At 50.3% G+C, this 26974-nt stretch overlaps 3 protein-coding genes across 3 annotated transcripts; all 3 read right to left on the bottom strand.

The window, feature by feature from the left end:
- Positions 1 to 815: 815 nt before the first annotated feature.
- Positions 816 to 3434, bottom strand: CUNH19orf53 (chromosome unknown C19orf53 homolog). Its single transcript, XM_040736781.1, has 3 exons — positions 2855 to 3434; positions 2714 to 2769; positions 816 to 1511 (listed from the first exon to the last, which is right to left on the bottom strand). Exons 1-3 carry the CDS (start codon positions 2943 to 2945, stop codon positions 1371 to 1373), a joined length of 288 nt encoding a protein of 95 aa, XP_040592715.1. The 5' UTR covers positions 2946 to 3434; the 3' UTR covers positions 816 to 1370.
- Positions 3435 to 4882: 1448 nt separating this feature from the next.
- Mri1 (methylthioribose-1-phosphate isomerase 1) lies at positions 4883 to 10712 on the bottom strand. Its single transcript, XM_040736788.1, has 5 exons — positions 9844 to 10712; positions 9069 to 9244; positions 6872 to 7048; positions 6556 to 6780; positions 4883 to 5099 (listed from the first exon to the last, which is right to left on the bottom strand). Exons 1-5 carry the CDS (start codon positions 10308 to 10310, stop codon positions 4939 to 4941), a joined length of 1206 nt encoding a protein of 401 aa, XP_040592722.1. The 5' UTR covers positions 10311 to 10712; the 3' UTR covers positions 4883 to 4938.
- A 1630-nt stretch (positions 10713 to 12342) lies between these two features.
- Yju2b (YJU2 splicing factor homolog B) lies at positions 12343 to 26712 on the bottom strand. The gene is made up of 10 exons (XM_040736782.1): positions 26644 to 26712; positions 22720 to 22964; positions 20684 to 20737; positions 20231 to 20313; positions 19363 to 19418; positions 16148 to 16208; positions 14866 to 15008; positions 14618 to 14790; positions 13145 to 13283; positions 12343 to 12965 (listed from the first exon to the last, which is right to left on the bottom strand). Exons 2-10 carry the CDS (start codon positions 22720 to 22722, stop codon positions 12535 to 12537), a joined length of 1143 nt encoding a protein of 380 aa, XP_040592716.1. The 5' UTR covers positions 22723 to 22964; positions 26644 to 26712; the 3' UTR covers positions 12343 to 12534.
- Positions 26713 to 26974: the final 262 nt, after the last annotated feature.

Raw genomic sequence — 26974 nt, 5'->3', positions numbered from 1 at the left:
ATGCACTCAGGCAGCACTCTGGTCAGCCCAGGGTTCCACTAGTCTGCAAGCAGGTGCAAAGGACCCCTTTAAAAAAAGACAGACTCTGGCCGGGCGTTGGTGGGGCACACCTTTAATCTCAGCACTCGGGAGGCAGAGGCAGGCGGATCGCAGATCTCTGTAAGTTCGAGACCAGCCTGGACTACCAAGTGAGTTCCAGGACAGCCTCTAAAGCCACAGAGAAACCCTGTCTGGAAAAACCAAAAACAGACAGACTCTGCCCACTTATGCTCCCCTCCCCAAATAAACCCTATGATTAATGCACTCTCTGGTTCATATTCCATCCTGCCAGTTCCATCTCACGCCTTCTTAAAATTTTTTTTCGGTTTTTCGAGACAGGGTTTCTCTGTGGCTTTGGAGCCTGTCCTGGAACTCGCTCTGGAGACCAGGGTGGCCTCAAACTCAGACATCCGCCTGCCTATGCCTCTGAGTGCTGGGATTAAGGGTATGTACCACCAACAACTGCCCTAATTTTAATCTTAAACAAAAGAACAACAGATAGGCCATCAGCATACTCATCGCTTGCCCCAGGGCCACACCAAGGGAGATGCCACCAGGTCAAGCACTCTGCATATGACACGATCAACATCGGGTCCAGCAGGTCTGAGTGACTATCAGAGGTGTGAGCCCCTCAATGGACAGAAGCAGAGTAAGGAGTAGGGTGGCTGAGCTGGCCAGGTTCTGGAGTGTTAGCAGGCTAGCCCCCCAGGCACGATGAGAGACGAGAGATGGGAGATGGGGAGAGAACAGGAAGCACAGGAATGGCAGGCAGCCTCTGTGAGCACAGGTTTATTGGGTAACACTGGCCATCCCCAAGTGGCTTTGGATCACTAGTGTGACAGGATGAGATGGTGCCTCACTGAAGATATGGAACCCTTCTTCATGTATAGGACAACTGACACTAGATGACTAGAGGGGATGGCTTTTGGGGCCAGGGCCACCCAGGACCTGGGGAAGAGATTACCTGTACTCGCCAGCTTCTGCTATTGATGCCATTGCCCTTTCTTGGGTCTGTGGCTGTCAAGGGCACTGAGGGGGTGGGGGAAGTTTCTTGTGGAGAACAGTGAGGCTCACCTACCCTCAAACAGCCTCCCCACTGAGCTGCTTGAGAGCCAGAGGGACATCAGAGCCAGGTTCATCACACGGTGTCACCACAGTAAAGACAGACTCTGAGCCTACAGGAAGCTGAGTGCCTCTTCAGTACCCTGCGGAGCTGGCCTCAGGCTTTATCATCACCTGCCCATTGCTGTCCCAGGTGCCATTAGGAGTGGAGGGGGGGTCCTGTTCAAGTCCGGCCAGCCTGTGGGGTCACCTGCAAAGTCCCAGTGCCTTTAGGATGGTGTCTTGCTGGGTGTGTCGGCCCCTGTCTTCTTTGATGGGCCCTTTAGCAGTGCGAGCTTCTTAGGCAGGCTGGAGTTGGCTTTCATCACCACGTCATGCTCAATCTTCTTCCGGATCCCCACTTCCAGGGTCTGTGAGGGACACAGAGCAAGCTCTCACTGTTCCCAGCCTACACACACACACACACAAACCCTCCCACATCCTTTCCTTTTGTTCTCTGAGAACAGCTTCAGATTCAAGCTACTCCTGCCTGGATTTACCACTACAGGCCCATGTGCTACCATGCTCAGGTCAAAAGAACATATCTAGCACCGGGACAAACAATCCTTAAAGGGCCAGCAAGGCCAGAGGGCCAGAAGAAAGGATGAAAGGCAATGTGGCCGGAAAGCTGAAGGACTTGGGCTTTTGCTGAATAGGAAGCAGACCTGGAAGGTTCTGGGCAGAGGGGAACCAGCTGTGAGCACAGGCAGATGTCACAGCAGCTAGGGCAGGAAGAGGGTAGTGTTGTCGAGGAGCCAGCCTTGAAGGCGGATGAGAGGCGATGGGGCAGAAGTAGGAGGCCGTTTCTGGACTAGACTGGAAGGCAAAAAGGCAAAGTGATCTAGTGGTATACTGTGAAGGAACTCACTTAAGAGCCTGAGAGTGGGTGCCCCAAGGGGCAGAGCAGGCTGCTGGGTTAGGGAAGACAGAATGATCTACTCAAGACTTAAACCAGTTTATTTATGTGTATGAGAGTGTTTTGCTCACATGTATGTCTGTGTACCACACTCACACAGTGCCTGTAGAAGACGGAATTGGAGATCCCTTGGGAACTGGAGTTATAGATGGCTGTGAGCTGACGTGTAGGTGCTGGAAACTGAGTTGAGATCGGGTGGAAGAGCAGCCGGTGCTTTTTCTTTTGGCTTCCGTGGGCATGGGTACACACCACACATACATATAAGTAAACCAGCCTGCTTCTGCGCCCGGAGCGCTGGGATCAAAGGCGTGCGCTACCTCGCCAGGCTTCAGCACTTCTGATCCTTTAAGGCCAATGTTCAGTTCCCAGCACACATGAGGGCTCAAAATCACCAACAACTCTAGTTACAGGGGATTGGAATCCTCTGCTGACCTCTTCGGATATCAGGCACACACTTACTGCACGCACACACACACGACACAAACAGGTAAAACACTAAAACACATAACAAACAAACAGTCCGAGGCTATTTCCTCACAGTCCCTACGAAGTCTGAACCCCACAGAAGCTAAGTGCGGGGTCTGGATCCATGGAACAAGAGAGGGCAGAGACCCAGAGCTGGAATCCCCTCGGCCCGTTTCCACCTCCGCCACTCACCTTCTTCAGCTTTTGCTGCTGCACGACGCGCGCCTTCTTGGGAGCGATGACTCGACCTACGGAGTGACACCAGCCAGTGAGCCTGGGCCGCCCTCCCCGAGTACCGCCGCCCTCTCGCCCTCATCCCACGCCGTTCCTCACCGCCTTTCCTCGGCCCTCGGCTCCGGTCCGCCGCTGCCGCTGCCTTGCTTTTAGGTTTCTGCGCCTGGAACTTGCGCTGTCCCTGCGCCATGTTTCACCACGCGCTGGGGGATGCGGGGGCGGGGCCACGCGCCGGAGAACCGGAAGTCGCAAGACGTCATTGGCCACAGGCACAGGGGACCCAGAGGCTCACATTAGAGAAGAATAGCTGTTCAAAAAGTCTGGAGGAGAATTACGTTACCATTTTCAGGGGTCGGGACGCTTGTGTATTATAAAACACGATGATTTGTGCGTTTTATACATAAAAGTTCAAGCTTGACCTGGGGTGAGGCAAGCAAGGAACTCACTTTTGGTGGAAAATTAAGGGAGTGCCAAAAAGCTTCAGTAATCATTGGTGAGGTGGCCCTGTGTGTAAAGGCGCTGGAGTTCTATCTTGGGTGGTGGCGCACTCAGAACTGACACCTGCAGGTTTTTTGTTTGTTTGGTTTTCAAGGCAGGGTTTCTAAGTAGCTATGGAGCCAGTTCTGGCCTTGAACTCACAGCGATCCACCTGCCTCTGCCTCCTGAGTGCTGGGGTTAAAGGCGTGCACTGGGCTGCAGAACTCAGAGATCCTCTGTCTCTGCTGGGATTAAAGGCGTGTGCCACCACCATCCAGCTTTTTTCAATATGAAAAGATTTAAAATAAGCCGGGCGTTGGCAGTACACACCTGTAGTACCAGCACTCCGGGAGGCAGAGCAGGCGGATCTCTGTGAGTTCGAGGCCAGTTTAGTCTATAGAGTTCCAGGATAGATTTCAAAGCTACACAGAGAAACCCTGTCTCAGAAAACAAAAACAAAACAAACAAACACAAGATTTGCAATATACACCTGGTGGCTGGGAACATCACCCAGTGAGCAAAGTGCCTCCTGCTCATGCATGAGGACCCGAGTTCCATCCCCAGTGGGTGATGGTGCACAGACCTGTGATCCCAGTGCTAAGGAGGCTGAAGAGAGGTGGGAGGGTCACTCAGTCTAGCCTCTTTGATGAGTTCCAGGTTCAGAGACTCAAAAATAAAATAAATAGAAAAATAAAGTGAGGCAGGCAGGTTGTCGTGGCTCACACCTTTGACCTTTTGCTCCGTGAGTTCCAGGCCAGTCTGGTCCACATAGATACATAGAAACTGTGTCTGAAAAAAACAAACATTTGCCGGGCGGTGGTGGTGCACGCCTTTAATCCCAGCACTCAGGAGGCAGAGGCAGGCGGATCTCTGTGAATTCGAGGCCAATACAGAGAAACCTTGTCTCGTAAAACCAAAAAAAAAAAAAAAAAAAAAAAAAGAAAGAAAGAAAGAAAGAAAGAAAGAAAAAACAAACATTTATCTTGATTACTGATTGTTCTCTTTCAGTGCACTTGTTGCTTTTGCAGCGAGGACCTGGGTTCTGTTTCCAGCATCCACACGGCAGCTCGCAACCATCAGTAACTCCAGTTTCAGGAGATCCAGGGTCCTTTTCTGGCCTCTGAGGGCACCAGGCATTTGCATGTAAAGCACTCACACATAAAATAAAAAAAAATATATATATACATATATATATATATATATATATATATATCCGGGTGGTGGTGGTGGTGTGTATGCCTTTAATCCCAGGATTTAGGAGGCAGAGGCAGGTGTACAAGTTCCAGGACAGGCAGGGTTACTTAGAAAAATCCTGTCTTGAAAAACAAAACAAAACAAAGAAACAAACACTTCAAAGACAGCTAAGATCATCCTGATTATCTCTACATTGTTGTTGTTGTTATTTTTTTTTCGATCTATAGCCCAGGATAACTTAAAACTCAAAGAAATCCTCCTGCCTCAGGCTCCCGGGACCTGGGATTACAGGTGTGCACCCCCACATCTGGTTTTGCACCCCATGCATAGGTCATACAAAGGATGGCCTGACATGTATAAACTTGGGCAGCTTTGCTTGGGATGCTGGGACTCTGCAGAGTCAGGTCTGCTCCAGCAGCTAAAGGAGGGGTGTGGGTGAGGATGGGCTTTGGGATAGCCATTTGAAAACTTTATTATAAAACCAGAGGAACTACAGCAGGTATGGGGGCGTGTCACATCTGGAGATTATCTAGGGTCTGTCCCTCTGAGAAGACGGAGGCACTTAGGGCTGCTCGGAGCTCCTCAGGGGCAAAGACACCCAGTTCAGTGATGATGCCACCGGTGATGAGTTCGTGGGGGGTGACATCAAAGGCAGGATTCCAAACCCGGATTCCTGCAGGGAGAGAGGGCACATAAGGTGGGATTTGGCTCTGACAACTCCCTGGCTGATGTCATTTGTCCACAGCAATTCTTAGGGCTAGAGAGTCCTTGAGAATCTAGGGGTTCACACATACTAAAGACTTTTTAATGTGTATACAATGTACTTTGACTATTTTTAATGTAAACGTTTTTGATGTAGTACTGGGTGTTGAATCTCAGGCCTTGTACATTCTGGTAAGTGTTCCACATCTGAGTTATATTCGTGGCCCCTTTAAAAATGTTTATTTTGAGATAGAGTTAATGTTGACTAGGCTACCCTTGAACTGGTGATCTTGCCTCAGCCTCATGAGCAGCCATCAGGTCCCCGCTTTCTGAATTTTTTTTAAAGACAAGGTTTCTCTGGGTAACAGCCCTGGCTGCCCTGGAACTTACTCTGTAGATTAAGCTGACCTCAAACTCAGAGATCTGCCTGCCTCTGCCTCCCGAGTGCTGGGATCAAGGTATACACCACTACCAATCACCCAATTCTTTCTGGTTTTTGAGGTGGGGTCTCACTATGTAGCCCAGGATGAACCTGAAGTCTGAGCAGACCCCCTGCCTCAGCCTCTCTGGTGCTGGGAGCACAGTATGTACATCATCCCTGCCTGTCTATACAGACATTTGTTGAGCAGAGGGGGACTTGTTGGTTTTATGCTTTTCTTATTGTTTTTGGTTTTTCAGACAGTGCCTCACTTGTCAGTTACACACTAGCCTGAAATTCACTTGTACCACCTGGTCTTGAACTCGTGTGGCTTTTCTGCCTGGGCTTCTGGAATGCTGGGATTACAGTTTGCACCCCCACGCCTAGCCCTGTCCTGTGTGTGCATGCATGTGCTCTTGCAAACAGAGGCTAGCAGTCAGCCTGGGTTAGGGTTCCTCAGGAACCATCCAGCTTAGCTTTTGAGATGGTCTCTCACTGCATCTAGGACTGGCTGGTTAGACTCAGTTGGCTAGAAGTACCAAGGATTTGCCATCTGTTTCCCCAGCACTGAGATTATAAACCTGTGCCATGCCGGGAGGTGGTGGCACACGCCTTTAAACCCAGCATTTGGGAGGCAGAGACAGGCGGATCTATGTGAGTTCAAGGCCATCCTGGTCTATAAAGTGAGTTACAGGATAGCCAAGGCTACCTACACAGAGAAACCTTGTCTCAATAAATTAATTAATTAAAAAAAACAAATAAAAGCAAACAAAAACCCACCCATGCCACCACAGCTGTCTTTTTATAAAGTTGGTTCTGGGCACCAAACTTAGGTCTCCAACCCAATGCTCTACCTCCTGAGCCCCATCTCTACCCACCAGCACAATTTACGAAGTCTGACCTTGAATGTAACCTCCAACATCAGAACCCAGCTGAGGAGGAGGGTGAATGAGCAAAGCAGCTCATGCCACTGATGCCCACACAACCGAGTGCCAAGCCCACACCTTACCCTGTGCAGCAATCCTGACTCCATTCAGGTCCGTCAGCTCCTGGCTAGGTCGCTCCTCTATGACAATCTCCCTGCCAGTCTCCAGTTGGAGGTCACAGGATGAGCTGGGGGCAGCCACGTAGAAGGGGATTCCGTGGTGCTTGGCGACAATGGCCAGTTGGTACGTGCCTATTTTGTTGGCTGTGTCTCCATTGGCAACGACACGGTCAGCTCCCACTACCACAGCTGGGGGGTGGGGTGGGGGACAGCCAGGAAGGTTACATACCTGGCTTTATGCCCACAGCACTACCTGCCCCACTGAGCCAGGCTCACTGACCTGATACACCCTGGTGTGCCATAGCAGCAGCCGCCATGCTGTCGGTGATGAGGGTAGCAGGAATCTGCTCGTACACCAGCTCGAAGGCTGTCAGCCGGGCTCCCTGGTTGTAGGGCCGGGTCTCTGTGCAGAAGGTATGCTCCAATCGGCCCATCTCATGTAGGGATCGGATCACGCCTGTGGGGCAAACCAGAGGACAAGCAGGGTGGCCTGAGACTAGGCTGCGGATGCCGAGGCCAGTGCAGAGCACAGCGAGACTTGCAGCCTTTGATGTCACTGCTCCCTGTGTGGACACACTGCTCACCCCATCTTTACATCCATGCCTGACACCCTGAGATTCCTCAGTCTCGCACACACAGCAGCCCCACCACTCTCTCTTTAGTCCCTGCCCCGTCCTTGTCATTTAGGGCATTTGTCATTGTTGACATAGGGTCTTGCCCCAGCCTGTTGAGTAGCTTTTAGCACCTTCTAATAATTTATTTTTTGTTTGTTCTGCGGTGTTAGGGATGGATGGAACCCATGGCATTGCATTTGGGTGGCAGAGGCTCAACAGCTGAGCCACACACCCAGCTTTTTTTTTTTTTTTTTTTTTTTTGGTTTTTACGAGACAGGGTTTCTCTGTATTGATTTGGAGGCTATTGGTCCAGCCCGGCCTCGAACTCACAGAGATCTGCCTGCCTCTGCCTCCCGAGTGCTGGGATTAAATGCATGCACCACCACCCCCAGCCACCCAGCTCTTTAATGGGGGATTCTTAGCAGTGCGCCGTGGCTGACCATACCCCTAAATCCCTTATCACTCCATTGTTTTCAGTCTGCACAAGCCTGGCATCTCCTCCACAGTTTACCACTGTGTTTTCACTCCCTGAAGTTGATAGTTGCTTAGTGAATGCAGGCTGAATCAGTGAACGGGGCAGGTGAGCCTTGTTCTGAAGATCTGGGTTCCCAAGACCCAGCGCTGGGTTTAGGCAGACACGATTGCTTCCTGGACAACCAAGGGCTAGGAGGAATCCACTGCCTTGATTCCCAAGTCCCTATCTCCTGGTTACAGCTTTCCCAGTCTTACTAGGTATGTCACTCTGCTCCCCAGGCCTCTGGGAGTCAACACCATGTTCCTTCTCTAGGCAAGTGGCTCAGGTCAGGCAGGTGGCCCAGGGAAGTTTCCAGTCTCTGATAGCAGAACTATTTCAATCTATGGGCAAAATGAGGGATAGGATCCTAACGCCATTGGTTGAACTCCTTGATATACCAGTACTGCCAACAATTTCCTAAGTATTTCTGTACAGGAACTAATATACTGGGGTAGGGAAAACAGCACAACAACAACAACAACAACAACAGACTAATATCCCCAGCTGGAGAGATGGCTCCACATACCCACACAGCGGCTCACAACCATCTGTAACTCAGCTTTGGGGGACTCAGAAGCATCTTTTGTACTCCTTGGGCACCAGGCACACATGTGTGCACATATACACAAGAAGGCAAAAACTCTCACACACACAAAAATAATATTTGAAAAACAAAAAAGCAAAACAAATGCCAGGAGGTGGTGGCACACAACTTTAAATCCAACAGAGGGGGGCAGTTGCAGGCGGATCTCTGTGAGTTCAAGACCAGCCTGGTATAGAGAGTAAGTTCCAGGACAAGCTCCAAAGCTACAGAGAAACCCTGTCTGAAAAAACAAAAACAAAAAACCAAAAAAAAAAAAAAAAAACAAAAAAAAACCAAACCCAACCAAACCAAAAAACCTCAAAACAAAACAAAAAAACAAACACCACCTCCCCCCTCCCAAAAAGACCAAACCCAAAACCATTCTGTGGCTGAAAGTTTGGGTTTCTTCTTTTGGGTTCTGGCAACTAAATACTGGATTTTGTTCATCTTAAGCTAAGTATGTAATCTTCTAAAGAATTTATTTTCAATAGTGTGTGTGTATGTTTATAAGCATGTGAACACAGGTGTCCATGGAGGCAGAAGAGGGTGTTGGGTCCTCTGCAGCTAGCATTGCAGGTGGCCATGAGCCAGTGTGGGTGTTGAGAACTGAACAGGTTCCTCCCTAAAGCAGTTTAACCTTTAACTGCTCAGCCAGCCTCAGCCAAGCGTGTACTCTTGCCACCGAACAACATCCCAGCTCAAGTGCTTTTCCCTGCACCCCAAAGAAGACCCCCCCATGCCCTGCCAATTGACAGTGCCTCCTCACCTAGGGCTGTCCCATAGCCGGCAGTGGCCAGAGCGCCGGTGTTACAGTGGGTCAGCACTGTCACCTTGCCACCCCTGGGATTGGTATGCTCTAGAAGGTGGCGGGCTCCCAAGTCCCCGATGTTCCGGTTATCTTTGAGGTCTTTCTCCAACATATCCTCGGCGAAGCAGATCACTCTGGGGACAACAGGAGCTCTTAGCACTGCTGGAAAGGACCTGGCTAGCTGCTCTCCATTCCTCAAAGTTGTGGGGCTCTCCTGGGGACACCTGCCACTCTACTCACTAGATCCGTGTGAGTCAGGTGCTGGGGGTGGTAGTAAACACAATAAAAAATCTGCCTCTGCGGTGATGACATTAGTGGTGGGAGAGGCAGTTGATTAACTGGTAAAATCAAGGACAAGAAGGCAGAGTTGGGGACAAGGTGTTATTACAGAAGGGGAAGGAGGGCGCAGGAACCTGACAGATGCAGCAGAACGCTGAGAACGAAGTGGCTTGACCGGAAGTGGGAAAGGAAGGAGAGAGGTAGAGAGGAAAGCAGGACAAGACAGGAGACCGCACGGCAGAGCCTAACAGGACGGGTGTTAAGAGCCTGGTGTGGCGGTACGAGGGACTGAGTTGAAGGACCTGGGGAACACAGCACGGGGATGGACTTCTAGTCCTGCCAGTGGGCCCCTAGACACCGCACACCTGCACGACGCCTGCTTCCTGGTGTTTGTAGAAGGGAAAAGGGGGGTCAGTTAGCTTCCGCTTGCACTGCCTGGTCCAGGTTCCCGTACCTTTCCCGCACGGTCTCCTCCGTGGCACCCTTGCGCTCCGCCTCCCGGGCTGCCACGCGAGCCAGATCTCGGGCGGCACGGGCCATGTTGACAGCGGTGGGCCTGGCGGCGACAAGGAGACGCAGCTGGTTTTGCACGAAGGCCACCAGAGAAGCAAGCCCAGGACCGCCGGCGCCCGCCCGCAGCTCCACCGCCAGGCTGAGGCAGCCCACCAGGGCGATGGCGGGGGCGCCTCGCACCTTCATGGCGCGGATGGCCTCGCTGGCCTGCTGCACCGAGCCCAGTGCCTCGTAGCTGCAGTGCTCAGGCAATTGCAGCTGATTGAGGATCTGCAGGGAGCCCGGGGAGTAGCGGATCGATTCCAGACGCATGGTGCCTGGCGCGTTGGGCCACACTGCAACCCGCTCAGGCTGAGTGGCGGAGCCGCATCCTGCGGCCGGCGCCTGCGCATGCACACACGGAGCCATGCCCGGTGATTAGCTTCTTCCTTCTTCCGGTGTCGCTGAGACCTTGCGCCAAGGCCAGAGTTGGTGATCAGTGATGGGGTTATTTTTGCTGAGAACTGTTCATTCGTTACTGAAGCGATACTTGGCAGCCTCAGCTTTACTCGTTCACGGCTCACAGACACCCAGCCTCGGATTACTTTTAGTCCCATTTCTTTAAAAGCAAGTACCACGAGGAACTTTTATTCTTCGGGGCTGAAGAGACTGCTCACTGGCTAAGAGCGTATACTGATCTTGTAAAGGACCAGAGTTCGGTTCCCAGGTGGCTTCACAGCTGCTTCTAACCCCAGTTACAGACCTTCAGACCTCAGTGGGACAACATATTCATACATGCAAACGCTTAATTAAAAATAAATCTAATAAATCTCAGACTTTAATATCAGCGCTTGGGAGGCAGAGCTCTGTGAGTTCCCCCTAGTCTACATAGTAAGTTCCAGGACGGCCAGGGATAGAGAAACCCTATCTTAAAAACAAAACTAAGCAAACAAAACCCACAGGGATTTCTCTACGTAGCCCAGGTTGGACTGGACCACACCTTCTCTGTACTGCTGGGGCGCCAGGATAACTGGTGTGTGCCCACCACTGGCTGGACCAGGGTGTTTTTTTTTTTTTACCCCTGTTCCAATATGGTTACAATTTTATTATGTTTTATAGCGAGAGATCTTAATGTACCCTTAGCACTGGCCACCTTTTGGGCGTGGTCACAGGTGGGAGGAGGCAGGGAATAAAGGACTGGGAGGAGAGAGGTCTCAGAAGCCGCCTAGACCAACTTGGGTTGCCGGTTTCTCTTTTAAGAAATTTCCACAGTAGCCATCTTAACCCTTCATAAAGTGTGTGATTCATATATATATATGTATATATTGTGTGTGTGTGAACAATTTATACATCTTGCTGCTTTGTGACTTTGTAACTAGAAAGCCAATCCAGGATGAACATTCCGGTTGACTCCAGTTCATAGTCTTGCCCCTATACCATACAGTCTAGTTGAGAACTCAGTGCAGGCCTCAAGGGTCCTTTGAAGACAGAAACAAGACCGGATGTGAATCCCAGCAAGAGACTAAGGCTCTCTCTTCCCAGTCCTTTATTTCCTGCCTCCTCCCACGGACCTGTGACCAAGCCCAAATGGGCGTGGTCAGTGCTAAGGGTTGGTAAGATCTCTCCCTACAATGTTTATATACTAAAAGAAGGGATTATCAATCAAGGCACTTTTCAAATACATTGGTGGGATACAGTGAAGCAGAAGTTCTCTGCTGAGGGTTCTAGCGATCTTTACTATCCTTGCCTTTGGATTGTGGAAGTCAGTGGTTTGCTAATACAACTTTTTTTTCTTTTAACATTTTTTTATTAATTTATTTTACATTCCAGCCCTAGTTCCCCCTCCCTCTTCTCCTCCTGCTCCCCCCTCCCATCTGCTCCTTGGAGAGGGTTAAGACCTCCCCTAGGAAGTCTATTTAGTCTGTCCTATCATCTTGTTGAGGCAGGATCAAGGCACCTCCCCATACTCCTGTGTCTAGGCTGAGCAAGGTATCTCTCCACATAGAATAGGCTCCACTAAGTCAGTTTGTGCATTAGAGTTAGTTAGGTCTTGGACCCACTGCCAGTGGCCTCATATATTGTCCCAGCTGCACCATTGACACCTATATTAAGGGAGGCTAGTTCGGTCTTATGCAGGTTCCCCATTTGTCAGACCGGAGTCAGTGATCTCTCACTAGCTTGGGACCAGGGTGTTTTTGATGGTTGTTTCACAGTTACTACTAATAGTTGGGTCGTTATGAATGGCTCATACTGGTTTATGGCATGCAGCCTGGATGTCCTTCCTGCCACCTCATACAGGAGGCTATCCCAGGCCATGGCCAGTCTTGATCCAGTATCTCAGACCCTTCATTCTGCTGTGCGGGGGCATTGCTGTCACATTAGTGGCTGCAGCAGCATCTGCTTAGTTGGATTAGGTGGAAGGGAAAGCAGGAGAGATACTAGGCAACTTTAGCAACCCAAGGCAGGGACAAAGAACAGGGCTTTAATATTAAGGTGTCAGGGGTTACACCAAGGCACAGACATCCTCACCAAAACTAAATAAATAATGATCTGTATAGGGAGAGAAGTCTGTGGCTGGGCTGGCAGCAATGAGGCCTGCAGTCTGTAAGGTCTGGACGAGTCATGGCTTCTGGTCCCTGGAATTCTGACTCCCTTACTCACTCTCTGAGTCCGAGTAGTCAGCCACCAGGGAGGCACTGGGGTTGCTGGGGTACAGTAGGTCCTTCTGGGAAGAACCTAAGGGTAAGACTCTACAATTCCTGTTGGATTCTGGTGTCTTGCTGGTTCTAGGGGCCTCTGCTGTCTCTTGAAGTCTGTCCTGGGTTGTTCCTGGTGGCCCCCTTGGCTCTGCTGACAAGGAACTGTCTGTTGCACACTGGGGGCTTTCTGGAACGTCTCGAGATCTCCTCACTATGCCCAGGTCCCCCACTGTGCCCGTGGTGCTGGGGGGTGGTCTGCGGCCCTGGCACAGTTTCTTGAGGACGTTGCTAGCTTTGCTGCTGCTGGCACTAGGTCCCTGGGCTGAGGGGAACCAAGAGCGGTGGATGATCTCTGTGCGCTTCAGTCTCTGTTTGTCCTCATAGGCTGTAGGGAGGAAGGGGTACTGTAAAGGGCCTAAGGCTCAGTGGCAGTGTGCATAAAACACACCCAAGCTTTGCGCTCCCCTCGCCACTGTAAGCAACAGGGCTCCCTAGGGACCAGGTGCCCCCAAACCTGGCAACCTTTGCCTCCCATGAACCTTCTGGCCCAGTGCCACCACTCACAGTCCAGGGTATGCAACCGTAGCAGGGCAGCCAGCCTTCGGTCGTCCTCTGTCTCTGGGACAAGAGGGATGGCTAGGCTGGCCTTTGCCTGGAGTGCCTGGTCCTTCTCTTCCTCCTCTAGCATGGCTTTCTTTTTTTCCTGTGGGTGGGTATAACACACAGGGAAGGACATCAGAATCCCACAGGTCTCACTCCAGCCACTGGGTCTGTTCTCCCTTGGCCTGAAGCAAGCGAAGGGCCCATACAGTACCCGTGACGCACAAGCAACCCCACGTGATGGGCTCACATCAGGGTCCTGCATTCAGCCCTTCGCGCCTTCATGCCAGAGAGATGGTCATGTGCTACAACACTACACTTTGATTAATGATGGGCAGCAGGTGTGACCTGCTAGATACATTTCATGACATGATAAAGAAGCTTTGGTGGCCAGGCCAGTGATCCCAGTACTTGGGAGGTCCAGGCAGGGGAAAGGGAATTTAAGGCCATACTTAGACCTAAGCCATACTGCCAATTCTGGGGCCCTAGAACTTTTTCTTCTCTCCACCTTCTTTTTGGGGGGGGGAACTCCCTCTGCAATCCAGATGGATCTGGAACTTAAAGTAGTTCCCCTGCCTCAGCTTCCTGAGCATCAGGCCCAGCTTTCTGGTTTTGAGGTTAATCTCCAACTCCTGGGCCAGGAGTTTCCTGTTTCAGTCCCTGGTGTGACTGGAACCACATCATCAAAACTGGCTCCAGCCAATTGTGGTGGCTCACATTGGTAGGATTTGCTGAAAGAGGCAGAGGCAGGAGTATCATAAGTTCAAGGTCAGCCTGGGCTACACATTTAAAAGCCAGGCGGTGGTAGTGCACACCTTTGATCCCAGCACTTGGGAGGCAGAGGCAGGTGGATCTCTATGAGTTCCAGGACAGCCTGTTACACAGAGAAACCATCTAAAAAAAAAAAAAAATAAAGAAAGAAAGAAAAAAAGAAGGAAAGAAAACCAAAACCAAAGTAAAACAAACAAACAAACTGGCTCCCTGCTTATGTTGAAACTTAGTGCCCTGTGTGATAGCTGACAACATGAGGCTTTGGGGAGGCGACTAGGTTGTTAGGGCTCTCCCCAATGAATGGGATCAGTGCCTTACACAGGAGTTTATAGGGAGCCTATGTGTCCTGTCTGGCCCTTGAGGATCCATCCAGCAGGAAGTTCTAGAGGAACCAGACCAGGCACTCTGTACATAGTGAATTAGTGGATGCCTCAATGCTAGACTTGCAGCTTGTATAGCAGTGAATGATACATTTTTAGTATATAAACTCCCCAGTCTGTGGTATGTTTGTTATAGTAGCAAGAAGAGATTAGGCAGGGGCATGACTCTGTACTGCCTGGGATCAGGGTGGAAATGACCAGCTGGCAAGTGGGATATGGGGACACAGATCTGAACCACTGTCTCCCAGCTCTTAGTCTGCTGATGTCTACTGTGGGGTTCCCTCACCCGGAAGTGCCTGCGTAGCATGCTATTCAGAGCGAAGTCATCCTTCCAGGCATTCTGTGCCTCCTGGATGTGGCTGAGTGTGGGCAGGGCCTTCTTCAGTGTGCTGCGGTCAGCCTCACCATGCTCCAGGCGGAACATGGCATCCGTCTCCAGTTTCTCTTTCTTCTCATGCTCTGCAAGGACCACATAAGCATGGCTCGGGGAAGCAGCCTGGGGTCATGTGGGATGGACAAGCAGACAGTGCTCACCTGTGGTCAGAACCTGCTCATTGTCTTCCATATCCCAACGCTCCTCCTTGCGACTGGCACCACTCACGATGACATAGTCACAGTTGGCAGGGTCTGTTTGCATCTCGATGTAGTTGATGCAGAGGTGGCATTTCATCCGGAACCTGGAGAGGAACTGGAGTTAGGGCACAGTGATCCTACCCTGAGACCACTGCCCACTTCCTTTGGGGTACACACTCTTCCAAAAAATCACTGAGCACCCACTGCACCCAGTTCAGATCTGGGAGAACTCTGAGGAAGATACGTAGGCTTGCATCTAGACAGAGCAACCAAGAGACTGAAGATGGGGCTGGGGCTCCAAAGTACAGAGCCTGTTCAGCATGCTCCAAGTGTTAGCCTTCACCCCCCAGTGTGACAAAAACCCAACGTTTAATGATAGGTGTAGTGGCACCCATTTGTGATCCCAATGCTCCCTAGGATACACTTTAAGATCGTGTCTACACCTACAACCAACCACTCAGGCACTAAAGCCGACTCTTTCATTCATTTGCTCATTCGTCATCTACCTATCCACACACACACCTACTCATCCATTTATCCATCTGTATGCCTGTGCATCTACCTATTCATCCATCCATCCATCCATCCATCCATCCATCCATCCATCCATCCATCCATCCCCCACTTGCCTGCCCATTGGTCCATCTATGCATTGGTATACAGACCCATTTACCTACCTATTGATCCACCCACCAACTATTCATCCATTTGTCCATCTTCTACCTATTCACTCTCCCACTCAATAGCTACCCACCTGGGCATCCTCCTGCCCTCCCTCTGTTGGCTACTCTGCACCAGGCTGCTGCCAGCAGCTGGGGATATTGCTAGCAGAATAAGACAGTTTGCTCTAGGAGGGGCAGATGTGCCTGAGATGAGCATGTGCCAGCAAGAAGAATGACCACATAAGAGGTAATGGCTTAAAACAGGTCCCTGTGGAGGGAGTGTTTGAGCAGCACAGGGAGGGGCAATTTGGCTTCCTGGAGAAGAGCTTTCTGTGTGGAGGAAACAGAGGCTGCGTGGTCTGAAGCAGAGTGAGAGGACCTGAGCTTTCACTGGGGCAGGTAGGGGCCATGAAGGGTTGGAGGAGGTAGGGACAAGCCCTGATTGGTGGGCCAAGACAGGCAGTTATACAAAGAATGGCTCTAGAGGAAGATGCTAAGTTCCCTTCCCCTCCAAGACTCCTCTACAGACCCTTTAAATGTGATGCCACACCTGTCACAAAGGTGCCACCAGATGCTCCTACCTGTAGATTGGAGTTGTGTAGTAGTTGCCAACCTTCTTCTTTTCTGCATTGTAGCGCACACCTGAGGGCAGGAAAAGAGGCTGGGACCCAGACGTTGTGACAGCTTTCTCTGGGTGGGGGCCAAGCTGGTGATTTGTTGCCTGGTAGGGCAAGTGCCCTGGAAGGCACAGAAACCAAGGCAGGAAAGAATGAAGTTTGGGAGGCACTGACTACCCAACCCCTGGAAAGCGTGGCCCAGAACAGGAAGGCTCGGGTTTCAGGGCTGCTTTCACTGTGTATCCCTAAGCATGGTGCCTCATCCCTCTGGGCCTCAGTTTCCCATCTGGCCAACAGAGATTATGGAAATTCTGATCACACAGGGCTCTGAGAATAAATGGCAATGGAGAGCTGGATGTGGGGGTATACCCAAGACCACAGCACCTGGGAGGCAGAGGCAAGGTGGAGTTTGCAGCCAGCCTGGGTGACACAGCCAGACCCTGTCGCAGATAAGTAAATACATACTACCTGAGTGAGTATGAACTCAGGTTTCAACACTCCTTTGACAAACACGTCCATTTTTCCTGGGAGGTGATGTAGTCTTGCCTTCTGACCTTGAGTGACAGCCTGATGGGAACAACTGAGCCTGGGTGCTACTGATGGCATTGACCTGGCTGTTTTCCTTTCTGGGCCAGCTACTTTAATGGCTGAAGGGTGGCCATGAGCATCTGGGGTGGTTCAGTGCCCACTCTTCTCAGTGTTGGGGACAGGATCCAAGGTCTTAGACATGCCCTGGCCCAGTCTCTGTCCTGTGGTCTGCAGGCCTGTGGGCCTCTCGCACTTCCCCTGTCAGCAAAGGCCTCATCCTCTCCTTTCCTCAGCCACCTTGTGTGCATCTGGCTACTATCCCCACTTTCTGGTTCCTAGTGAGCCCAGAGGCAGGCCACAGACATGACAATGTCTCTGCTCCATAGGCTACCACAGCAACATCTGCTCTGGTGCTGGATCCAAAGAAAATCCCTGCCCTGCCCTTACCCAGTGGTAGGTCCTGCTCACTGAGAGGTTCTTGCCTCTGCCTAGGATGAGCAATTCCAAGATAAGGCTCAACAGCAGGTCTTACTCATAGTAAAGGTTTTTATATAATGAGGCCTCCAAAAGATACTAGGGCTCTTGGGTAGCTGGACAGGGCAAGGCTCCTGGAGGGGTGCCCCTGATATCTCCATGCCATGTGTCTCTCACTTATTTGCTTTTTTTGTTTGTTTGTTTGGTTTTTTGCTTTTTAAAGACAGGGTATCTGTGCAGCCATAGCTGTCCTGGAACTTGCTTTGTAGATCAGGCTGGCTTTGAACTCACAGAGATCCGCTAGCCTCTGTCTCCTGAGTGCTGGGATTAAAGGCATTGCCACCATTGCCCATCTTTATTTGCTTGTTCTATCTATGAAGAGCCAATCATCCATCCATCTATCTTTTATCTTTCATTCATCTATGCATGTATTTTATTATGAAGCTGAACCCAAGGCCTTGAAATGTCAGACAAAGCCGGGCGTTGGTGGTGCACGCCTTTAATCCCAGCACTCGGGAGGCAGAGGCAGGTGGATCTCAGTGAGTTCGAGGCCAGCCTGGTCTACAGAGCAAGTTCCAGGACAGCCTCCAAGACAATACAGAGAAACCCTGCCTCGAAAAACCAAAAAAAAAAAAAAAAAAAAAAAGAAATGTTAGACAAACATTCTACTAAATTATCATACCCAGCCTTTACTTTTTTGAGACAGTGTTTCACTATGTAGTTCAGGCTGGCCTCTATCTCACCATTCTCTTGCCTCAGCCTCTCCAGCACTGGAAAGGCCACCAAACTGGTTGTAGTATCTTATAATAAATGAGTAAATGTGTTTCTTCAGTTCTGGCAGCTGTTTCGGAGGGTTGTGGAATTCTAAGCAATTTTCATTGGTCAGTTTCCCAGGAAAAGCTGCCTGGGGCTGGTGACGACTCTGAGGAGTATCTGTTGGGGTGGTCTTGGGAACAGTGCTTCCCTCTGGGGGATCTGATGTGACCATGAGGCATAGCCTGAGAAAACTCAGTGGATTACAGACTGGCTGCTGCAGAACTGGCATGAGGGACATCCCTACCATCAGGTACCAGCATAGATGGCACATGTGTGAGGCTCTGTGGGTGTGCTGGCTATCAGAGAGGAGGGAATCCCCAACTGAGAAAAGTTCTCCATAAGATCCAGTTGTGAGGCATCTTCTCAATTAGTGGTTGATGGGGGAGGACCCAGCCCATTGTGGGTAGGGACATCCCTGGGCTGGTGGTGTTGGGTTCTGTAAGAAAGCAGCCATGAGGAGCAAGTCAGTAAGCAGCTCCTGCCTCCAGCTTCCTGCCGTGCATGAGTTCCTGCCCTCACTGCTTTTGATGAAGAACTGTTGTATAGACCTGTGAGTAAAACAAACCCTTTCTTCCCCAAGTGCCTTTTGTCATGATGTTTCATCACAACAGCAGCCCTTAGCTGAGACAGTGGCGTAGTGGTTAACAACGAAAGCTCTGAATCCAGACGGGATGGGATGGGGTAAAGGTGTGGGGAAGGACTGTTCGGTGGATAAAGGTGTTTGCTGCTAAAGCAGACAACCTGAGTTCCATCTCTGGGAAACACCACACAGCACAAGGAGAGACCTGACACCCACAAGTTGCCATCTGACTGCCACAATTTTGTGACACATGTGTGACTGTGTTTGCATGCACACACAAATTCGTACACAACCCCCACCACACACACACAATAAATCAAATTAAAAGAAGACGGGATGCTGTGGACTGCTGTAGTGTGAGAGCAGAGGGAAACTGAGGGTTTGTTACACATCCCAGAGGTGGAGATGGAAGCCAGGAAGGCAACCCCTGCCCAGGTGTCATGCTGCTGGCTCAGATACAGCAGTAATGTGCGGGCAGAGAGCATGCCCCAGCCTTCTTTACAGAACACATGCTGCAAAAAGCACCTTGGGCATACAGGACTGGGCCTTACATCACCCACTTTAGAGACTGGGAAACTGAGGCACACAAAGTCCAGTCGATGGGTAAAGATCATCTGCTAGCAACTGGCAGAGACAGGCTCTGGATCCCAGGGCCCAGCCTTCTCATTGTTCTCTAGCTTGGGTACCTGCCACCTTCCGGTTTGGCCTTGGGTTGACAACGTTTCCGGTGTCTCTTAGCACCTGGCTGAAGGGGCAGCAGGACAGAGGAGGGTGAACTCACCCATGCCGATGTGGTTCTTGCAGCCATCACACCAGATATTATATGGCATTTCAAACCTAAAGAAAAGACACGCGTTGTCATTGTTGCTTTCCCTGACTCATACTTACTTACCCACTGTATGTGTGGCAGTCAGAAGACAATGCTTGTGAGCTGGCTCTTTCCTTCCACTATGTGTGTTCTGGGATTTAATTCAGATGTCTGGATGGCAACAAACACCTTCGCCCACTGGGTCACTGCTGCTCCCCTTTTTCTTAAGATATGTTCTGGCTATGTTACCCAGCATGCTCTTGAACTCTTGGACCCAAGTGATCCCACTGCCTCAAGCCATCTATTATCTGGAAGGCCCTGGCCAGCCACTCTTCCTTCTGTGGTCATATCCTTGCTCATCACTCTGTGGCATGTTCCACACAGAGGAAGAGTTTGGCCCCAGCCTGGAATCAAGATCCACACTGGGCAGTTGAAGGGAGAGAATGTAGAAGTGTGACAGGTCTGGGGCTTGGTCTTAAGAGTCCTGGCACTTTTGCTCGCTCTTTTGGAGCCATGATATTGCTGGTTTGCTGGAAGAAAGGTCCCCTGTGGAACAGTCTATCTCTATAGGCCAAGGCCCTGCTGGACCAATTGGTTTTCAGCTACCAAGCCCCCACCAATGAAGAAAGAAGACCTAGACAAGCCCTTCCAAGCCCAGAAGAGGTACCCAGACTTGTTATTAATAACAAATACTTATTGTTTTGTTATGCAGCAATAGCTGTCTGATGCAGTGTCTTCCTGTTTTACGGAATTACAACCTTGCAGCACTGGGCTAATCAATCAGGGGACATGCGACTGATGCAAAGTGGGGGTTTTGGGAGAGGGGTGGGTAGTTTCTTACCGGATTATAAGGATGCCTTGTGACAGCTTCCGAGCCCGTTCTCGAAGGGGGTGACTGTTGTGATATCGGTTGAGAGAGCCATGCTGTAGGAAAGGGTGAGTGAAGGTAAGCAAGACCAAGCTGGGCTAGCTGTTTTCTTGCTGTTCCTACTGCTAGGGGACAAGTGCCTCCCTGGGTAGAAGGGGCTTCAGTCTTACATCCTACAAGCCATGTGGCAGGTGTGGAGGTCTTGGTAAGGTACAGTCTGGAGCCAGGGACAGAGTTGTCCTTGGTATCTGAAGGATGTGGTTCCAGGAGCCCCCAGGGACACCAGAGTCTATAGAAGGACTTTCTATGCAATTGCATGGTAACTGGGTAGAGCCTGCACACATCCTTCAGGGGCCTTGGAGTTTTCTCTAGGTGATGCGTGACACTTGATCCTTGAGGCTTGGGGGTCTTGGGGAAGTTACTCACCTTCTCGGGGTTGAAGTCCGGGGGGTAGTACTTGTTTTGGCCTTTCCTTTCACCCTGAAAACAGAGGGGAAGCATGAGTCAGAGAGGATGATGCAGGGATCTGGGGGCATGCTGAAGGTTCCATCTAAGTGGTAACTTGGCTGGAAAACCAATTGTTATGGCTTTGGGAAGTCCCTTAAGGCCACTGTGTCTTATAAGAGACTGTATGCAATGGTAAAGAAGCAGGTGTGGCCACTGACTCCTGGTGGTTTGTCTTTTTTGAGTAGTGTTTCACAAGGCCCAGATGGTCATAAACTTGCTATGTAGCTGAAGCTGGCCACGGTCCTCCTGCCTTCACCTCCCAAGGCCACCTCCCCGGTTTATGGGCTGCTAGGAACGGAATCCAGACCTTATGCTTGGCCCTTTAATACAGTTCCTCATACTGTGATGACCCCAACCATAAAATTATTTCGTTGCTACTTTATAACTGTAATTTTGCTACTCTTATTAACTATAATGTAAATACCTGATATGCAGGATATCTGATATGTGACCCCTAAAGGATCTTGACTCATAGCCCACAGGTTGAGAACTGTAGTCTTTACCCATCATCCAGGAAACTTCTCTTTGCAACAGAGACCACTACAGAAAACCACAGGCAATTAACATTCAGAGATGTGGGGCCCAGTCCCAATGGATACATCTACAGAGCACTTCCACACCAAGGCTCAGGGACTCTGTGGAAGGGGGGCAGGAAGAATGCAAGAAACAGAGGATCGGGGACTCTGCTGTGCGATTATGTCTCTTAGTAACATCAGAAGTTATACCCGTAAAGTCTCAACAATAGGATCATCCTAACGTGAGCTGAACAAGAAGGACGCCAACAAACATTCCAAGGTGGGTAAAGACCACGAGGTCTCAACCCTACACAAAGAGCTACAGACAACCGAGGAAGACTGAGAGCAGCAGGGGTAGCACTCCCCAAGAAGAAATCTAAGAGGGTGGTCCAGCAAAATGGTCAGCCCTGAAAACATACACATGTGACATTATATGGACTCAACAGGTTATATTTGGGAATACACATGCATTTACAAATACATATATCCATGTAAGAAAGTGATGAAAAAAGACGCCATGAATTTGAAGGATAGCTGGAAGGATTTATGAGAGAATTTGAAGGAAGAACGGGAAGGGGAAATATAATTAAAATACAATCTCAAAAATAAACAGCAACAAAAAACCATGGTCTAGTGCTGCGGATGTAGCCCAGTGGCAAAGCACCTGCCTAGAGTCCTGAGGCCAGCCCTGCCTGGGGCACAGTACATGGCACATCCTTGAACATCTCATGCTGAGTGTGAAATCAGACAGGCCAGCACACATGCTCATGCAGGGAGATTCAGAGTCTGGAGGTAGCTGAGTGGCTGTCGGGATGGTGAGGAGGGAAGGACAAAGAGTGATTACTTAGGTCTGATGAGACGGTGGGTGAAGGTGTCTGTCAGCAACCCTAAGGACCCTGAAACCCACGGTAGAAGGTTCCTACTCCCCTAGGTTGACCACCACGTGCGTGTATAGCCACTCTACATAAGCAAACAAAGTCCAGTCACATCTGAAAGAGTGACTGCAGAGTTTCCAGAGGACAACACTCTCCTAGAATGCCTGCGAGGGCGAGAGGGCAGAATACCCCCATACTTCACAGTGGCTAACACAGGGTGGGAACTCGGCTCAGTAGCAGAGTGCCTGCCTGGCAAGCACGAGGCCCTGGTCCCTGCCCAGCTCTGCAGCATAACCCAGCACTAGGTAAGGATCTCTGAGCAGAAGGGACAGGAGTTTAAGGTCATCCTCAGCTAAATAGCATCAGAAAGGAAGGGAAAGGGGAGGGAGAGAGCAAGATCCAGGTGGAGAGAGGACTTGCTAGGTGGTGGTGGTTTGTGCCCAGAAAAGGTCTGCAACCACTACACACAACAATCACCAGCTACCACACAAGAGCCTGGGAGGGGCAGGGCTGCTGGAGACTGCTGGTGCCCAGGAGGGACCAGGCCAGGGAATCTTCTACTCACCATCTTGGGAGCTGCCTCTGGGTCCTCAGTAGCAAGACTGCAACAAGGAGAGTTGCCTGGTCAGTAGTCAGTGCATGCAGCGATGGGGTATGCCCTCTTGTGGAGCCTGCAGAGGCTTCAGGCTCTGTACAGATGTGGCTAAGTGGTGGTCTGGCTTGGCTACTCCTATTTCTTGAAGGTTCACAGTAGGTGAGCTGTGACCTGGCACTGAGCCTCCACAGGGTGCAAGGGCATCCAAGGACAGCCTAGAGGGAGGGAGGGAGGGAGGGAGGCAGAAAGACAGTTAAGAGAACCATGTGGCTCCAGACACTACACTGGGGTGACCAAGAGGGATGGTGGTCTGTGTCCTAGCCCTGCCCTCAATTCCTACTGCTTGTCCTGCTCTGGATGCAGAAGCTGCAAGGGCTCTTTAAAATTTACATGTTAAATTGTTACCTATTGTATATGCCTGTGTGTAGATGTGCATGGCATGTTAAGCATGTGGAGATCAGAGAACATCCTGTAGGAGTCCGTTCTCTCCTTTTCCCACTTCAACTTTTTATCAAACTCAGGTTGCAGGCTTGGTGAAAAGTCAGTGAACAGTCTCACCAGCCCAGCGGGGGTATCTTACACTAGGTACTACTGTGTCATGTCCCCTGGCCTCCAGACACTCCCAGTCAGATTTCTAATCAGCCTACAGGCCCTACTGCCTCCCCACCTCAGCCCTCGGAGGTCACTTACTCTCTCTGTTCTGGCCAAGCTGACTTCTGGCTGTCTGCTCCTGAACTACTGTGATGGACTCAGAGACTCACAAATGCTAAGCCAGTACTCTACCACTGAGCCCCACGTCCCTCCCCTTACTGGAGGATTCTAGGTAGGCCCCAGCACTGCAGATTTTGATGTTTCTCTTGAATGCCAGAGGCCTCATTCAATCACCCCATCTAAAGTCACTTCTTGGAGCTAGGTGTAATTCTTTTTTTTTTTTTCTTTTTTTGGTTTTTACGAGACAGGGTCTCTCTGTATTGTTTTGGAGGCTATCGGTCCAGCCCGGCCTCGAACTCACAGAGATCCGCCTGCCTCTGCCTCCCGAGTGCTGGGATTAAAGGTGTGCACCACCACCGCCCGGCGCTAGGTGTAATTCTTATAATCCTAGCTACTAAGGATAATAGGATTGAGATAGGAGGAGTTCAAATTTGAGACCAGCACGGGCAATGTCAAAATAAAACTAAAAAATGTTTGGGGGTATAGTTCATGGGGACCATATTTGCCAAGCATGCAGAAGATCCTGCCTTCCATCCCCAGCATCGCAAAATAAGTAAGTTAATTAAAAATAAAAATTAAGAGTCAGATAGTGGTAGCACACACCTTTAGTCCAGCACTTGGGAGGAAGAGGTAGCCTGGCCTACAGAGGGAGTTCTAGGACAGTCAGGACTGTTATACAGAGAAATCCTGTCTTGAAAAACCAAACCAAAAAAAAAAAAAAAAAAAAAAAGGGGTGGGTGGGTGGGAAGAACAGGGCTATGGCTTGGTTAGTATAGTGATTGTTTACTTAGCGACAGCCCTGTCAGGGGAGGACAGGTGTTACAGAGTGAGCACAGGCAGGTAAAACTGCTATGACAGGATGGATAATACACACACACTTCTGTCTTCTTAACACAGAACATCCATGGTCAACTGTCCTAGGCTAGGTACATGTATAGATATTATTGTGTGTGCACATGTGCAGGCCATAAGACAACTTTGTGCCCTTACAAATTTAACAGGTTTTGGGTTTCCAGGATTGTGTGGCAGGTGCTATGAGCCACCGAGGCACCATACTGATCCTTAGTAGGTTTTTATTTCATGTAAGTGTAACCTGTCTTCTGACATTCTAAACGATTTGTACTTTATCTTAACCAAAAGGCTGAGCTGTGGTTCCCCAGCCACTTAAAACTCGAAGAAAATTGGGGCCAACATGATGGAAGCAGAGAATAGATTCAGCCTCCAAGTGTGCCATGACATATACCCACACACCAGAATGCATACAAAATGAATACATCCAGTGTAAAAACAAGATTTTCTTGTTTTGGTTTTTCAAGATAGGGTTTCTCTGGGTAAGAGCTCTGGCTGTTCTGGAACTTGCTCTGTAGACCACATGGGTATCGAACTCATGCCTGCCTCTGCTTCCTGCTGGGGTCAAAGGTATGAGTTATCACTGCCCAGCTTGAGCATTTTGTAACAAAAGATTTATTTTTAAATTGTGTGTGTATATGGGCCAGGCAGTGGTGGTGAAAGCCTTTAGTCCCAGCACTCGGGAGGCAGAGGCAGGCGAATCTCTGAGTTTGAGGCCAGCCTGGTCTACAGAGTGAGTTCCAGGACAGGCTCCAAAGATACAGAGAAACCCTGTCTCAAAAAAAAAAAAAAAAAAAGAAAAAAAAAAAAAAGAAAAAGAAAAAAATTGTGTTTGTATGTGTGTGGTGTGTGTGCAACACACCTAGAGTCTAGGAGAGGATGTCAGATTCCCTGGACTTGGAGTTACAGGCAGCAGTGAGTCACCTGACATGGGTTCTGGGAACTGAACTCAACCTTCAGAAAAGCAGTATGTCTCTTTAACTGCTAAGCGATCTTCCCACCCCTAAGTTAAAAAAAAAAATCACTGTGTGTGTACAGGCAAGAATGTGTCAGTGTGTGCAGGTCAGAGGACAGCTTGGAGGAGTCCGTTCCCCACTTCCAACATGTGGGTCCAGAGATGGAAGTTTGTCAGGCTTGGTGGCAAGGGTCCTCACCTACTGAGCCTGTCACCCAAATACTTCTGATGGCCAGGTACTTAAGTGCCCACCCTGGAGTTACAGCTGAATTTCCTGGAGCTCCCACTTCTTTATCTGTCAGGGCAGAATAAGGTATAGGGTGTGATGCGTCTTAATCTTGCACTCAGGGGACAGAACCAAGGGTACAGACTGCTCTACACAGCAAGTCCAGGTCAGCCAGAGCTACACAGTGAAACCCTATCTCAAAAAGCAAAAACAAAACAAACAAAACAACAGGAGGAATGACTTTGGGGCTTGCTGTAAGTGTATGGGGGCTGCCTATAGTATAGACACGCAGCTTGTGAATTGGTGTGTGCCTGGGGTCTGTTCCAGAATGTTTAACATAGGTTTTGGAGACTGGCCCTGTACTCCAGATTCTCCCGCCTCAGCTTCCAAAGCCTTAAAGATGGTTAATCACCATAGGGAGTACCACAGCCAGGTACACACAGGCTGCTCAGGTGGATGCACAGGGATGAGGTCATCACATCTGAGCACATGACAGCCTACGCATCAGTCTCCTCTGCTGTTCCTAGCTGCCCGAGTCCTGGCTGGCTGCGGCTGGGAGTCGTCGAGGAGTTAAGCATTGAGAAGAAAGAGCATGGGACAAAGTTTTCTTCTACCTACTAACAAATTTTAAAATGATTAAGTTATGTGTATGGGTGTGTGTTTACGCACCAGTGAGTGCAAGTGCTCGAGAGGCCGGAGGGCTGGAGTCTACGGAGCTACAGGCAGGTGTGAGCTCTGGGAACTGAAGCCCCCAGTCTTTTGCAAGAGCAGAACAAGCTCTTAACCGTTAAGTAGTCTCTCCAGGCCCTCAAAAAAAAATCACATTTGTTTTGTGTGTATGTGTGTTGGGGAAGTGTGCCACTAAGTGTGTGTGTGTGTAGGGCAGAGAACACCCCACAAGAATCGATTCTTCTCAGTATGCTCGGGGGTCGAACTCATGTCGTCAGGCCGTCAAGCCACAGTTCCTAAGCACCATGTTCCACCCTTGGGCTCGTCTTCTGCGTGAAGACGGCTAGGGGAGCCCTTGGCGTGAAACGGCTGCTGGGCCCTGGGAACCCGCTCGGGTCCGCACGTCTCACATCTACCGCGCCAAGGCGGTAGAGGTCCTGCCACCCCCATCGCCGCCGCGGACCGGTCCGCACCCCGTACCTACCTGCCCTCCTCCTGACGTCACGCCGCTACCAGCCCGGAAGCAAACTCGTCTCTGCAAACCCAAGTGCCCTCCTCCGCGGAGCAAAAGCGCCTGCGCGAGGCGGGGCGAGGCACTTTCGTCATCTTGATTGGCTAAGATTACTGCAGGCAGACCAATTCGGGCCCGTCTAGCTGGAAAACCCCGCCCACCCACAGGGGGACTCAAATCAAGACCGCTTGCGTGGTCCCTCCCTCCCTCCCTCCCGGAAGTGCTAGCTTGCCACCCTTTAGGCCTGGAGGCTGCGTTTTCAAAAGAAGCTGATTCGTCATTTCAAAACTTTAATTGATTTTTG

This window comes from Mesocricetus auratus, unplaced genomic scaffold, assembly GCF_017639785.1.
Source record: "Mesocricetus auratus isolate SY011 unplaced genomic scaffold, BCM_Maur_2.0 Super-Scaffold_100081, whole genome shotgun sequence".
Classification (NCBI taxonomy): domain Eukaryota; kingdom Metazoa; phylum Chordata; class Mammalia; order Rodentia; family Cricetidae; genus Mesocricetus; species Mesocricetus auratus.
This window is presented reverse-complemented; position numbering and strand designations above follow the sequence as displayed.

What these genes read in the sequence shown, in the direction of transcription:
- CUNH19orf53 (XM_040736781.1), bottom strand. Translation starts at nt 2,945, where the DNA reads ATGGCGCAGGGACAGCGCAAGTTCCAGGCGCAGAAACCTAAAAGCAAG. An exon ending in CCGAGGGCCGAGGAAAGGCG is followed by an intron (nt 2,770 to 2,854) that starts GTGAGGAACGGC and finishes GTCACTCCGTAG; the next exon opens with GTCGAGTCATCGCTCCCAAG. An exon ending in AGCAGCAAAAGCTGAAGAAG is followed by an intron (nt 1,512 to 2,713) that starts GTGAGTGGCGGA and finishes TGTCCCTCACAG; the next exon opens with ACCCTGGAAGTGGGGATCCG.
- Mri1 (XM_040736788.1), bottom strand. Translation starts at nt 10,310, where the DNA reads ATGGCTCCGTGTGTGCATGCGCAGGCGCCGGCCGCAGGATGCGGCTCC. An exon ending in CGGCTATGGGACAGCCCTAG is followed by an intron (nt 7,049 to 9,068) that starts GTGAGGAGGCAC and finishes TTTGCCCCACAG; the next exon opens with GCGTGATCCGATCCCTACAT. An exon ending in AGTCAGGATTGCTGCACAGG is followed by an intron (nt 5,100 to 6,555) that starts GTAAGGTGTGGG and finishes CTCTCCCTGCAG; the next exon opens with GAATCCGGGTTTGGAATCCT.
- Yju2b (XM_040736782.1), bottom strand. An exon ending in CGGACTTCAACCCCGAGAAG is followed by an intron (nt 20,314 to 20,683) that starts GTGAGTAACTTC and finishes CCTTTCCTACAG; the next exon opens with CATGGCTCTCTCAACCGATA. An exon ending in CAAGAACCACATCGGCATGG is followed by an intron (nt 16,209 to 19,362) that starts GTGAGTTCACCC and finishes TCCTGCCCTCAG; the next exon opens with GTGTGCGCTACAATGCAGAA.